The sequence below is a fragment of the Salvia splendens genome, chromosome 10 (assembly GCF_004379255.2).
Source record: "Salvia splendens isolate huo1 chromosome 10, SspV2, whole genome shotgun sequence".
Classification (NCBI taxonomy): Eukaryota; Viridiplantae; Streptophyta; class Magnoliopsida; order Lamiales; family Lamiaceae; genus Salvia; species Salvia splendens.
The window spans coordinates 7,525,760-7,539,114 of NC_056041.1; the positions used below are offsets into that span (position 1 = coordinate 7,525,760).

The window sequence follows — 13,355 nt, forward strand, 5'->3', positions numbered from 1 at the left end:
AAACCGTTTAACCAGTTTAACGTATGAACAAGCGAACCGGCTCGGTCTACAGCTGCCAATATCAGCGCCGGCAGCCTCGGTTAATTCATTTTGTCTCTGCGCATTTTGGCGCCAACCAGTATAAAACACGCCGCCATTCTCGCGCATTGAAACTCACTCAATTTCAACTGCGCAACCAAAAATCAAATCGTTTTTTTCAGCAGAAATGATCAAAGCGCGAATTGCATTCGGTCTTAGTTTTCCCACCGATTCTCCGCTCCAGAGTCCGCCCTCGCCCTCGCCCTCGCCGATTGGCCGGCCGTCACTGCGGTTCTCGCGGGCGGAAGCATCTCCTCACCGATTCAGAAGAATTCAAATCGCATTTCGCGCGGAGAAGTCGTTTAGTTCTTCGCCGCACAAGGATGATTTCTCGCACGCTCAAGTCGTAGTACCACCAGGTTCGCGCATTGGGGAATCCCAAGTTTATTATCTTCAATTGCTGTTTATATCTCGTGTTTTGTAGTATTAATTAAATTGGCGATTAATGTATAGGTGATAAATCAGTCAGTGCTGCTACGCTGGTTGGCGTGGCTACTCTTGTGAGCAAGATTTTGGTAATTTCCACGGCTAGACTAGCCGACATGTAATTTGGCTAAGTTTTTATTCATTTATATCGACTCAAGCTCGAAATTAATTTCACGAGCCTAAACAAATTTTGTAGATATATCTTTAAATTTTCATAATACCAATCATTTTCTTATAGCAAAATCTTAACTAGACAACTACTAATATACTAGTGCTAGTCAAAGTGAAAGAAATGGTAATCGGTAAACATTAGTAGTAGCTTTGAATTAGAGGTACCTCACATGTACATCACTTAACTTTCATATGAGCTAAGAAGTGGAGTATCGCAAGCTTCCTAAGATCAATTATTTATGTTTATGGGATTTACTAAATGAACTCAAATGAGCTCTTCGGTGTTTTGGGGAATGCAACTTCTTTCTACCTTTTGCGTCTGCATACTTGTAACTTATTTGTGTGTATCAATGCAGGGATTGCTTAGAGAGGTCATAATGGCTTCAGTTTTTGGTGTTGGCCCTGTCGCCACTGCTTTCAAGTATTGTACTACTTTTGTTAAATCCGAGTCTGTTTTCTCAATATGTTTCAGTTGAGGATTTTGTTAATGTTGCGTGGAAAGAACTTTCTTTGCTTTGAACTTTGATGATGATATTTCAGGTATGCCTGGGTTTTGCCTGGTTTCTCATCATCGCTTCTCGGTGGTTAGTTGTTGTTTCAAAGTTGTTCTGTCTTAAATGATCATGCGAAATTTATTGGTCTTATTGCCTCTTTTGAATTGCTATTTATTTGAATCAAATATCATTGAATTGTGTATGGATGGGAATTTCAAATGAATGGAAATCTCTTGTTTGAATATAGAGTGGATGTGAAGTGCACGTAAGTGCAGTGTGCTATTTGTGAAACGCATGTCTTTGTGACCTTAGTGCATGAGAGTGGCAAGGGCTGAATTTGAAATGATTATTGATTAGATTTAAATCTATCTTTGGGTCATTATATATAAATGGATTATTATGCTATTCTTCCTATGTGATGGGGATGTATGATGTGGTGGAAACTCTAATGTAGTTTCATATATTCATGCTAATAAATGTGTACGGGGAAGTCTTAGGGGATCTAGGAAAATTCAACTATAATGCCTGGTAGATTTCTATTCTCCATACAGATATGCAGGGACGGAGACAGCTTAGGCCAAGCCACCGCTCCAGCGGGGGCTTGGCTGTCGCTGTCCTCCCAGATTCGCCTATACTGTATTTGGGTTTTTTCACAGAGACCAGCTGCGAGGAAGAAGATGCAGAGGAGAGAGAAGGGGGAAGGATAGAGGAGAGAGGAGACGAAGAAGATGCAGAGGAGAGAGAGGGAAGGGGGAAGGATAGAGGAGAGAGGAATAGAAAAGGACTTATAATTACTCTACATAGGGAACCGTTTATATCCCTTTTTGATTTATGTGATTAGGAGCATTTAGATAATTTGATTTCTTATCTAGTGTGATTATTAGTTTAAGAATATATTATTAATTTTTCTATCTCTAAAATTGTTTTAAGAATCAATTACTACTAATGAAAGTAATTAATCTTCTCAAATTTATTTTCGGTCTTTATGCCAATAAGTATTGATTTACTAATAAATCTATATCCACTCATATTTAATTATAATATTAATGATCCATATAAAACGATTAACTATCTACTAACTTTTTTCTATCATTTTAAATTTACATTTTTAATATTTGAAATGAGTCAAAGTAGGACAAGTAATCGCGGATGGTTGGAGTACCATATTTAGGTCAAATTAATATTTTAACAACTTAATTTGTGAACTCATAGGATATCAAGATACACTATAATATATGAAGAGATTAGTATACTTGTGTATACTAATATTTTCTAAAAATTCGCAAATCGAAAATTCTAGATACAGCACTACGGGTCATTAGAAAAGGCATGCCACTAGAAAAGGCCACTACCGAAGATTCTAGAAGCATCGCGCGTCCTACCGTACTCATCGTTAAATTTCAGCACCGGCTCATTTCAAGTTCTGGTTCCGTCCCTGCAGATATGCAATACCACCAACTATTTCTGACTGACCTTTTTTCCTGTGCAGGTGTAAATGGCCCTATACATATTATCATGTCTACTACTTTAAGGTATATATTCTCCCTAAACTTCTTATTTCCATCTGATATGTTTAAAAAGCTTTGTTACATTTGTGATGCTTACTTGTCTTGCCATATTGCAATCATGGAATTTACCAAGCCTAATACTTTTTGAGTTTTAGTGAAGCACCACCATTCATGTCTCTATGGGATGTGTGATCATTCTCTTGATTAATAGATATAAACTTGTAATGCAAAAGAATTTGATAGGGAATATCAGTTTTTATATTATGAATCTATATGCCTTAAAGAGTAATACTCTCAATCTCTTACTTCAATTATTGTTCCCAAAAGCAATAGACTAATTATTGTTCCCAAAGCAATAGACTAAATATTGGTCTTGTCTGTTTGAAGATGCTTAATATGTGGTTACTATTTTGGCATTTTTCAAATTGAACTTTGATCAGTAAACTGCCAGAGGAGCGAGGAAAGAAGCTATTTCAGCATCTGACCACCATTATGTTTCTGGTTAGCTAGTTCACATAATCGCAAGTTCCTTTCTGCGTCTAATAAACTCATTACTTGTTCATAATGGCCAGTAGTTACGTGCAGGTAGGAGGTGCTGTGGGTGCTTTTGTTTATATCTTCCCAGATTTCGTAGTTCAAATTTATGCACCAGGGTAAGATAAAATAATACTCCATACAGTAAGCAGGCTAGAAGTATTTATAGTTTAGTTAATTCTCACTACTTCATATATGGACAAGGGTCTTCGTGTGCTACTTTGCTGACTTTTGTTGCAATATGGACAAGGGTCTTCGTGTGCTACTTTGCTGACTTTTGTTGCATGGTGTCACTTTACAGTTTGTGGGTATTGGCTGAAGGCCAAATCATAAGGGAGATAGCTATCAAGCAGGTAAGGAATATATTACTTCATATATTGAAATATGTCATCTTATGCAAATTAAGCCATACCTTCCCATTTCCACATGTAAACATGCAAATTAAATCAATCTTTCTATTCCTTCCTTGTCACCCCTTGCTGTAGAAAATGTTGATGCTCTCTAGCAATCATACCACCTACTCACAGTTGAAAATGCAGTTTCTATTAATTGTTCTTCTTAATTGTTCTTCTCTTGTTATGTTCCATTTTCAGCTTAAAATGATGACGCCATGCATAGTCCTTGCAGGTCCTGTTGGACTTGGCTTTGGATACATGAGGTATGCATGTTTCTTAGTGGTTTTTCATAGCTTGTATTATCTAACATCTAATGTCCCACTCTTCAACCCACTCAGTGCACAAGGAAATGATGTTCTCCCTTGCATTAGCCCCGCTTTGTCCAGCTCACTCGTGATTGCTAGTGTAAGTGATGACATTGAACTATTTCTCTTTCTTACCTAGGCATGCTATCCAAATTATTTCTATACAGGATCTAGTAATACTAACAAACACTTGCAGTGTCTTGTTTGTGCTCTTACCAGCAGATTGAATGGCTATTCTGCTGGTAAGTTTCTTTTATGCTTCTCAAACCTTGCTTACAAGCTCCATGTATACCTTCCTTTATGGTTCCTGTTTCTCTCTTTAGGTGCAAGCCTTCTTTCATATGCAGTTTCCATTGGATTATTTCTCCAGTGGATCATCCAGGTTTACCTTATTTTATTAGTGCTTCCCCTCCCCTTCCCGAAGCTTGTTCATGGGGCATATTGAAAAGCCTTTTGTGATATTGTTTTTGATCTATTATTTTGTGGAATGTAAAACATTATATCAGGTGATTGTTCTGAGAAGAAGATGGTCTGACATTACTCCATATGCATTAATTACCATCTTCAAAAGTGTGGATGTTTATCAGGTTCAGGCTCAAGAACTTTAGATCACGGGGTATTTATGTTCAAACATTCACTGCCACTAACTCCTCTTCTTTCTTGTAAATTCCTTGGCTCAGTTCTTCTCATTGTTACTCCCAGCAACTGTAAGTTCAGGCTTGGCCCAAATTGCATCATTTACTGATCTTTTTTTCGCATCTCTTATTCCGGGTGCTGCAGCCGGTCTCTCATGTAGGTGATTCTCCCACGTAACTTCTAGTGTGATTTTATTCATTACCTTGATGTGTATACACACGCGCACACACAATCAAGTGAAGTCACAATTCTAAGTAAAATTTCGACAGTTATCATGCGGTGAAGAATATAGGTATCACACATAAAGTCCTCCTACAATATTGCAGATGATAGAGAAATTTATCCTGTTGTTAAGAAGCAAGTTAACACAACAGAAATCCTGCTATGGTGAATGTTGGATATAGTTGAGCAGGCACATCTATTCTGATTCATTTTAGTATTATCTCTTTGTATTTATACTAACAGAAGTCTCAGTGGCTGAAAAATGTATCCTTGGATGATTTTTCAGTTTTTTCCTCAAGCCAATATGATTTAGAGTCAGCTATGTGATTAGTACACCTGGAACTGTGTTCTCTATAGTTCATTTTCCACTGGATTTGACTTCCATATTCACAATACATTGTTGATGCTTTTCAGATGCCTATCTTTTGGTCATAGCACCACTGGGTGCTCTTTCAAGTATCATTGTACTACCTCTTGTGCCTAAGTTTTCCAAACTAGTGAAGGTAGTTATAAACTGCTTTCCTCTAAATTATTCAGCATTTTCTGTTTGTCTTTTTCTTTCCTTCTCTTTTTCTTCTTTTTTTTTCATCTATTAATATTTGTAAATGTTTATTCCATGATAGACGTCATCATGGGAAAGCTTAGCAAACGATCTAGAAAGAGCTCTGCTGCTTTGCATGGTAGGCCATTGTCAATTCTACAACCATTTCCCTATTGAATAGAACATCTACCACATTGGCTTGATTACCACAATAAGTCTATGATCCCAAGTATACAATAATTTTAGTTGTCTCTACTGTCAAAATAATAAATATAAACGAACAGTCTTCTATAAGAACTTAGACTTCATTAATTCAATGTAAGCAGCTTTGACCTGAAGAGTTGCATTGCCAATGTTTGAAGATGGTTAATGGCAATTTGCTTGGGAAAGGCTTGTTAAACTGGTTTCTGTTATTCAGTATGCAATTTAAGTTGTGTATCTTTAGTATTTAAGCTTTCATATCCTTGCTTCTATCATAATTCTTCAATAACTGAATGTCGTCCTGGTTCATTTTTTAATATTAGTATGTATGTCTTCCTATGGTGCAGGTGCTTCTCTTGCCCATTTTTTCAGTTATGCGTAGCTTGGTTGAGCCAATCATCCATATCTTGTTTGAACGTTGTGCATTTGATTCTTCAGCTAGTGCTCTAGTATCCACTCTCTTCCTGGCTTGTGAGTATCAAGATGAACTTCTCCCTTAGCTTTATGACAGTATTTATATGTTGAGCATAGTCAATGTATATATATATATATATATATATAGGGTTTTGATCCATGTAAAACCATTCTTAATACAAAAATGCAGAACCAAGCATACAAAAGTCATTTTTAGGTCATTGCAAGCTTATTTTTACGTCATTATAGTAAGGATGACATGAAATGATCTTAACATGACCTCAAACCCAAAGTTTATAATATGACCTAAAACTGCTTTACAATGACCCTCCGTGTTTTTGTTTAATTATTGACCATTGGATTGCCAAATCTCATGGTTATATATATATATATATATATATATATATATAGGGTTTTGATCTATGTAAAACTAAATTTAAATACAGCAATGCAGAACAAAGTCATACGTAGAGCATTTTTAGGTCATTCTTAACTTATTTTTAGGTCATTCTAACAAAAAATGACCTAAAATGATCTTATTATGACATCAAACCCGAATTTTATAATATGACCTAAAACTGATTAATAATGACCCTCTGTGTTTTTTTGTTAATTATTGACCATTAGATCATTTAATTCTAGGGCCAAGATTTGGGCTGCATTTCTGTATTTAAACAGATACTTGTTTTGATCATGTGCGTTAAAATGACAACACTTTTTAAAGTGACATTGTGACATCACGTATCCAGTAATATTATGAACGCTACACTGCAATCTATAGATTGCTGTCTAGCGATATTGCAGTCGGGCAAAAAATGCAGTCTACCGTATTGGAAATTGTAGCCCGAGAAAATTTGTCCTTGAGCGTTTTTATGATTGCCACATGGCAGTTGATTATTCGTCCACGTGTACAAATGATTGGCTAGGAATGGTGGTATGAGGTCACTTTAAGAGGTGTTGTCATTTTAACACAAACCAATATATATATAAAAATGCATTTAAATCCAGAAATGCAGTCCAAATCTTGGCCCTAGGATTAGATGATCTAATGGTCAATAATTAACCAAAAACACGGAAGGTCATAATTAAACAATTTTAGGTTATATTATAATATTTGGGTTTAATGTCATGCTAAGATCATTTTAGGTCCTGCTTTGTTAGCATGACCTAAACATTAACTAACTATGACCTAAAAGTGCCCTACGTATGATATTGTTCTGCATTTCTGTATTTAAATCTAATTTTGCATAGATCAAAACCCTATATATATATATATATATATATATGTTGACTACTACTATGTTTTGTGTTCATTATTGTACATTCGTAAAAGCTTTCCTGCCATTACCAATGTAACTTTTCTGACCTAGTTTACTCCTAGATTTTCTAGCAGTTGTCATTTGATACGAAACTTATTTTTTCCTTCTAAAATGAAGATTGCCTTTTAAGGAAACGTGGAGAAATTTGAGTTTCTTCATGTCTCCATCTGCAATGTTGACTGTCTGAAAGATGGCTATTTGTTTAATCCTGGTCTATAATCCCGTGTTTGTTATTCAGCTTTTTTCAAGAAAGACTAAAGCTTCACAGTGCAACTTATAACTAGCAACACTTCATGTCAAATATTAAAAAGTTCCCCTGAAGGTTTTATCTCAGCCATCGAAATTTCTGATACAGCTATTTGAACACAGATTCTCTTGGTACACCTTTATTCATCGCTAAAGACTTGCTGGTGGCAGTTTTCTATGCCCTTGGAGATGGAAAGCGGCCTTTTCTAGTCAGCGCAGGTGCTGTTGCTTTGAATGCCGTTCTGGATTGGCTTTCAGTTTCTAGATTCAATCTTGGTGCAAAGGGACTGGTAAAGGATTTCATCTAATCTTTGAGCAACAATAACTGGTTTGTTTAAATTTAATGGTGTTTTTACCAGTCTGCATTTATGCAGGCACTGTCAACATCCTTTACAGCTGCTCTATCCGTTTTAATCTTGTTTCATCTCCTTAAGGGGAAGCTCTCCGGTATAACCCGCAACTCATTTAATATGGCACTCTAATTACACATGACTGTGGTGCAAATGTCTCAGGACTTTCAAGTTATGCTGCAATGATTTATCCTACTACACTGCTACTGATTTGCTGCATCACATCAAACATAACCACCTCTGTTGCCTACAGCCTTATGCACGTGTCAGTTGCTTCCACCTTACTTTCAAGGTCTGTTCCTTAAGTGTTGAACATTGGTTGTTCTCTAGACATATATTCGCTTCTCATCGGTTTTCAGCAACAATAGGTACAATCTGATGATGGAGCTATTCACTCTATCGATGGCTGGTGCTTTTGGACTTATTGGCTTCTTCGTTCCCGCTGTACTCCTACACCTGTGTGGATTTGAGCTGGCACGAGATTTGTATAGAATGGTGATTATGCCGCAATCTCTCACACCAATGACAAAGTCATTCTGATTCAGAGGAGACACAGGCATATTTGGGATGGGATAACCTCAGAGGCTCTGAGCTACTGCTTGTGCTAAGTTGTATCTATTGAGTTAGAGGATGGACTCAATCTCCGCGTTCTTTTTGAGGACATGTCTTCTGTCTTTGCAGGCAGAAACATTAATGGAGTTGGAAACTCACCCTTTACACAGCCAATGCTGGTTAATAACTGTAATCAAAATGTAACCTTTTTTTGAAAGTGAGATAGTATAAACATTTTGTTGGACAAAGAAGATAAATCTGAGCAATAATTTGGCACAGAGGTGACGATTTGCGTGGATGACACAGGTGGCACTAGGGTTTAACTCCATAGTTGCCAAGGACTCTGGGGCTTTGCCTGATTCGTGACTTTTCAGTTTTTTATCTTTATCGTAGCAAGACTACCAATGTTCTAAGGACACCTATCGTCATGCTCTGTGAGGCAAATAGAACAAAAGTGACTACGTGGTAGCAAATTAATTGCCAAAACAAATCAAAATATAAATGTAAGAATACGCCGCATATCAAAAGTTGCAATCTTTGTTACTCCATAAACTCGAATGAAGAATCATCTCATTTGTATCAATGTCAATACCGCATTGATGCTTCTCGTATCTTATAGATCGAAAGAGGAGGACCGTGAATAGGGATTAGCATATACAGAACAGAAAGAGGAGGACCGTGTTTTTGTGCAGATGAATATCCATTACTTCATTCCCATGTAGCCGAGAACTTTTGAAGGATCCAACGTCCCACTGAAGTAACTTGAGGAGACGTATATCAGATCTTGTCGACCCTTCCACTCTTCACCGGGTTTCAAGGCTATTGGGTTTTCGATAACTGCTGAATCCACACACACCATTTTTTTGTAATCTGCATCACCTAAATCTGGCAGAGCTTTTGCTTTCTTATCCCAAGGGTTCCACACAACTGCATATCACAACCTTCTCTTAATAATAGTAGTGCCCAAAAAACAAGGTCTTCAATGTAAAACCCAAGTGTAAATAAAGTAAAGTACCTGCATCACACATGGCTTCTTTGCGGAGTTCATATGTCACTTTCCTCTCGTGATCAATCACAGCTATCTTCGATGGTGTGCTTAGATAGGCTCGGTCGAGCTATGAAGAAGCAGATAACAAACAATTAAGTGATTGCATATGGTTTTTAATTCCAAAAAAAAGACACATGATGCAGCATGATATAACTTTTGAACTCAAATGCTTCTTTCGTGATATTTTGCATAACAAAAGATAAGAAATAATCAGTGGCCAAAGTAATACAACATGGTCCTAGACTACTAGTCAGAAATCAAAATGAAGGCACATAAAGCGGGAATAATGAGGGTGAGATTAAAAGCACTACCTCACAGTCGAAAGTTATTGCATCAGCCTGTTCAGTACATCTTTCTCCTTGCAACAAGTGATCAAAGTAATCTAGCGTCTCCAAGCCCTCGACACGCACTTCACTGCAAAATTATATGGCATCATTCAACCGATCCGAAGGTATAATAACTGGTATAAGTAAGGATTGAATTGCTCATCAATTTGCTATAAACTAATGTGAACCTAGTATGGACTGATTATTATACTACACAACTGAGACAAATGAAACAGGAAAATGTCATGATATTTTTTAACTTAAAGCAAGAGTAGTAATGGAATGAGGTGGGTAAACCTGATATCAGAAACAGGCATGTAATTACGCAGCGCAAATGTGAAAGTGAATGGCCTGCTATCAGTATTCCGCACGCGAGGGATCCATGTGATCTTTCCAGCACTCAAAGAAATACGTATACGCAACTCAAATCTGCATATAGAAGCAGAACACCATTGAAACATAAGACCAAAAATTCTAGATTACTACTTAGTGCTTACTAAAGGGATTTACATTACTTGCACCCTCACCTGTGTGGCCAAGTCTTCAGGTCATCATCAGTGGACTTCAAGACGAGATCTATTGTTGATGGGGTGCTGCCTGAAGTTGAAGTCGAAGTCGAGGTCGAGGTCGAGGTCGAAGTTGAAGGCGAAGGCAAAGGTGAAGGAGACTTGTCAACTGACCATAACCTGTTCCTTGCAAATCCATGTTGCTCCAGTGTACCAAGATTCGAAAACTAAAAGTGCAATCAAAGTATAAGAATCCATCCAATCAGTGTGACAGATGTAAATAATTTATACAAGTTCCAAACTAACCTGTGGAAAGCAAATTGGTACGCCACCCCTTATGGATTTTGACACATTCCACGCAGCCTAAAACACAACAAGAGATGTACAACTCTTAAATTAACAATTGCCGTCACTATCCTGGGTAACTCTGATAGACTTAATACTCAAAATTATTTTCAGCTGATGCTAATAAATACAACATCTTCTAATCTGCATAATGCAATTATGCCATTCATAAACTTGAAAACTCACCCTACTGCTGATGAAGAGCAACTCTTGTCTTCTCTCATTCTTCCAGGAAACCACTTGCGCACCAAACAAGAGAATCTGAGGCCACAAATAAAAAGGTAGAGTACATTTCCCCTCAACCATCATGCAGAAATCCACCCTCTGGTTAGACAGAGCTAGTCTTATTCTACACCAGTTGAACTACGAAATTCATCTTTCTATGTGTAAAACTTGCACTCAGTGAACACATTCTATTATATCTTAATCAAGATTCCCTACCAGTCATATTTTTCTTGAAAACTGAAAGCCTGCCTCTCAAATCCATACTACCATAATCATCATTGCCATCACCAAGCCATTTTTTGCTACTTATAGTCCTGAATTATGGAGCTATGACACAATCCAACCCAAATGGAGAACTGTTGTGTCAAAATCTATTTAACAAGTTTTGCAATGGTTCAAGCCTTCCACTAACCACAAAATCTACAAATCATCAAACTGGCTCTTATGCACGCTCATATGAAAAAGAAACAGAAAATCTATACATGAAGGACTGCAGAACCTATCTTTCAAATGAAAACTATACTTTTGCCATGAAGGACTACAGAACCTATACTTCAAATCTTGGCTCGAATGCACATTCATATGAAAACGAAACAAACAAATCTTGCCAATTTTCTACTTAGAGTCCCAAATTATGGAGCTATGACACAATCCAACCCAAATGGAGAAGTGGTGTGTCAAAATCTGTTATCCAAATTTTGCAATCTTCTTAATCTCACATTAACAATTTTTTCCTTAGTGACTTGAATCAAGTTTTTCAATGGTCCACGCCTTCCACAAACCACACAATCTACAAATCATCAAATTGTCCCGTATGCACGCTCATATGGAAAAGAAACAAAAATATCTTGCCATGAAGGACTACAGAACCTATACTTCAGAAGATTATCAAGATACTTACACTCCAATATGAGAACCTAGAATTCAAAAGATTTATCAAGATAATCACATTCCAATATGAGAAACTAGACTTCAAAGGATTTATCAAGATAATCACACTCCAATATGAGAACATATACTTCAAAAGATTCATCAAGATAATCACACTACAATATGAGAACCTATACTTCAAAAGATTTATCAACATAATCACACTCCAATATGAAAACCTATTCTTCAAAAGATTTATCAAAGATAATCACACTCCACTATGAAAACAGTACCACAATTTAACAAAGAAATAGCAAAAATCATTACAATAACAACACGAGACGAACCTCCGCAGTGTAACCGCTCGGCTCCGACAGAAGAAGCTTCGGCGATGCATCACGTTCATGGATGAAACTATACGACTGGCGGTTCATTTTCTCAATTTCTCCTTTAAATTCCTCAGAATGCGCGGTCCCCCGCCTACGCATAAAAAATGAAATGAGAAACACGCACCAAAAGAAAAGAGTGGATCGAGCTAGACTCGAGAAAACATTGATAAAATCACGGATCAATTAGATTCAGGATTCCGCACCTGAAAATCGATTATAACTACGGAATCGGGTGATCACTCAGTGCGATCTGAAAATTCGAACTCCACGCGAGAAACTCGACGATCAAATGGAGAATTTCAGAAATTTACTTTGCTTCACGTACTGAAAATGAAATCATGCAGTAATCAAATGCAGTTATGGGAATTGGAAATTTGGTGATGGTGACGGTTTTTTAATCTGATCATTCATATTCGGATTCGGATGCTATATATTTTGGGCAGAAATAGGGTGGGAAATGTAAATTACAAAAGTTGGTGAACTTGAATTGACTTGGGCCTTTTTAACTTCTGTTGGGCCTCATTTATTTATCTGGGCCTGTACAAAAAGTAGTTTTCTTCCAAAACAAAATCCTCTTCTTGATGCAGAAACCAATTTTACTGATACTTTCGTCCACGTGAAATAGTCTCGTAAATAGATCAATGGATGATTGATATTTAATACACAATTAGTAATATATGAGAGAAAAGAATGAGTAACAAAGTTAGGTGGACATAACAAAATGCAAAATGAGACTATTTTTATGAATAGAAGAAATATAGAATTAGTAAAATATGAAGGAGAACTAAAATTGATTGAAGTATCGTCAGTTGAAGATGAAAAAGTACAGAGATTTAGGGAAAAAGCGAGGGTTAATATTTAAATAAGTTGATGCATTAAGATAATGTATTTTCTGAATCTTGCCAAACAAAATAGAACAAAGATTAATTTTTGTAGACATATCAAAATAAAAAAAAATAGAGTATTGGTTATGGAGTATGTGTTGATGGACAACTACAATGTCGTCGAAGAGTTCAATTGCCGGAATTGAATCTTTCTACTTTTTGTACAACTGTCGAAATTAAATGTCAATAATTTTGTGTGATTTTTGACTGTTGTAATGCGAGAAGGAGATCACGTCGGGGTGGGGGAAGTGTTTATATTTATATGGGAACATTGTTTAGGAGAAACGGGAAAGCTGAATTGAATATTTTTGGAAATTTTAACTATTCAAATGTCGTACTAATGTCACTTCATCTTTAATTTTGTCACGTA

At 36.7% G+C, this 13,355-nt stretch overlaps 2 protein-coding genes across 5 annotated transcripts; one reads left to right on the forward strand and one right to left on the reverse strand.

The window, feature by feature from the left end:
- The first annotated feature begins 2 nt into the window (after positions 1 to 2).
- Positions 3 to 8,670, forward strand: LOC121750882 (probable lipid II flippase MurJ). 4 transcript variants are annotated; one of them, XM_042145528.1, is made up of 21 exons: positions 5 to 437; positions 532 to 593; positions 1,032 to 1,096; positions 1,216 to 1,259; positions 2,659 to 2,701; positions 3,118 to 3,178; positions 3,263 to 3,330; positions 3,513 to 3,564; positions 3,805 to 3,869; positions 3,945 to 4,011; positions 4,108 to 4,153; positions 4,235 to 4,293; positions 4,418 to 4,498; positions 4,592 to 4,703; positions 5,184 to 5,272; positions 5,393 to 5,449; positions 5,859 to 5,982; positions 7,662 to 7,780; positions 7,865 to 7,937; positions 8,003 to 8,132; positions 8,209 to 8,670. In XM_042145528.1, exons 1-21 carry the CDS (start codon positions 206 to 208, stop codon positions 8,378 to 8,380), a joined length of 1,821 nt encoding a protein of 606 aa, XP_042001462.1. In that variant the 5' UTR covers positions 5 to 205; the 3' UTR covers positions 8,381 to 8,670. The 4 variants fall into 4 exon arrangements, with proteins under 4 accessions (XP_042001464.1, XP_042001462.1, XP_042001463.1 ...); XM_042145527.1 differs by having other exon boundaries at positions 7 to 437; positions 7,614 to 7,780; XM_042145530.1 differs by lacking the exon at positions 8,209 to 8,670 and having other exon boundaries at positions 3 to 437; positions 7,614 to 7,780; positions 8,013 to 8,121.
- Positions 8,671 to 8,911: 241 nt separating this feature from the next.
- LOC121750939 (putative glucose-6-phosphate 1-epimerase) lies at positions 8,912 to 12,499 on the reverse strand. The gene is made up of 9 exons (XM_042145605.1): positions 12,305 to 12,499; positions 12,060 to 12,192; positions 10,804 to 10,878; positions 10,579 to 10,635; positions 10,294 to 10,499; positions 10,064 to 10,195; positions 9,752 to 9,854; positions 9,408 to 9,507; positions 8,912 to 9,319 (listed from the first exon to the last, which is right to left on the reverse strand). Exons 2-9 carry the CDS (start codon positions 12,144 to 12,146, stop codon positions 9,096 to 9,098), a joined length of 984 nt encoding a protein of 327 aa, XP_042001539.1. The 5' UTR covers positions 12,147 to 12,192; positions 12,305 to 12,499; the 3' UTR covers positions 8,912 to 9,095.
- Positions 12,500 to 13,355: the final 856 nt, after the last annotated feature.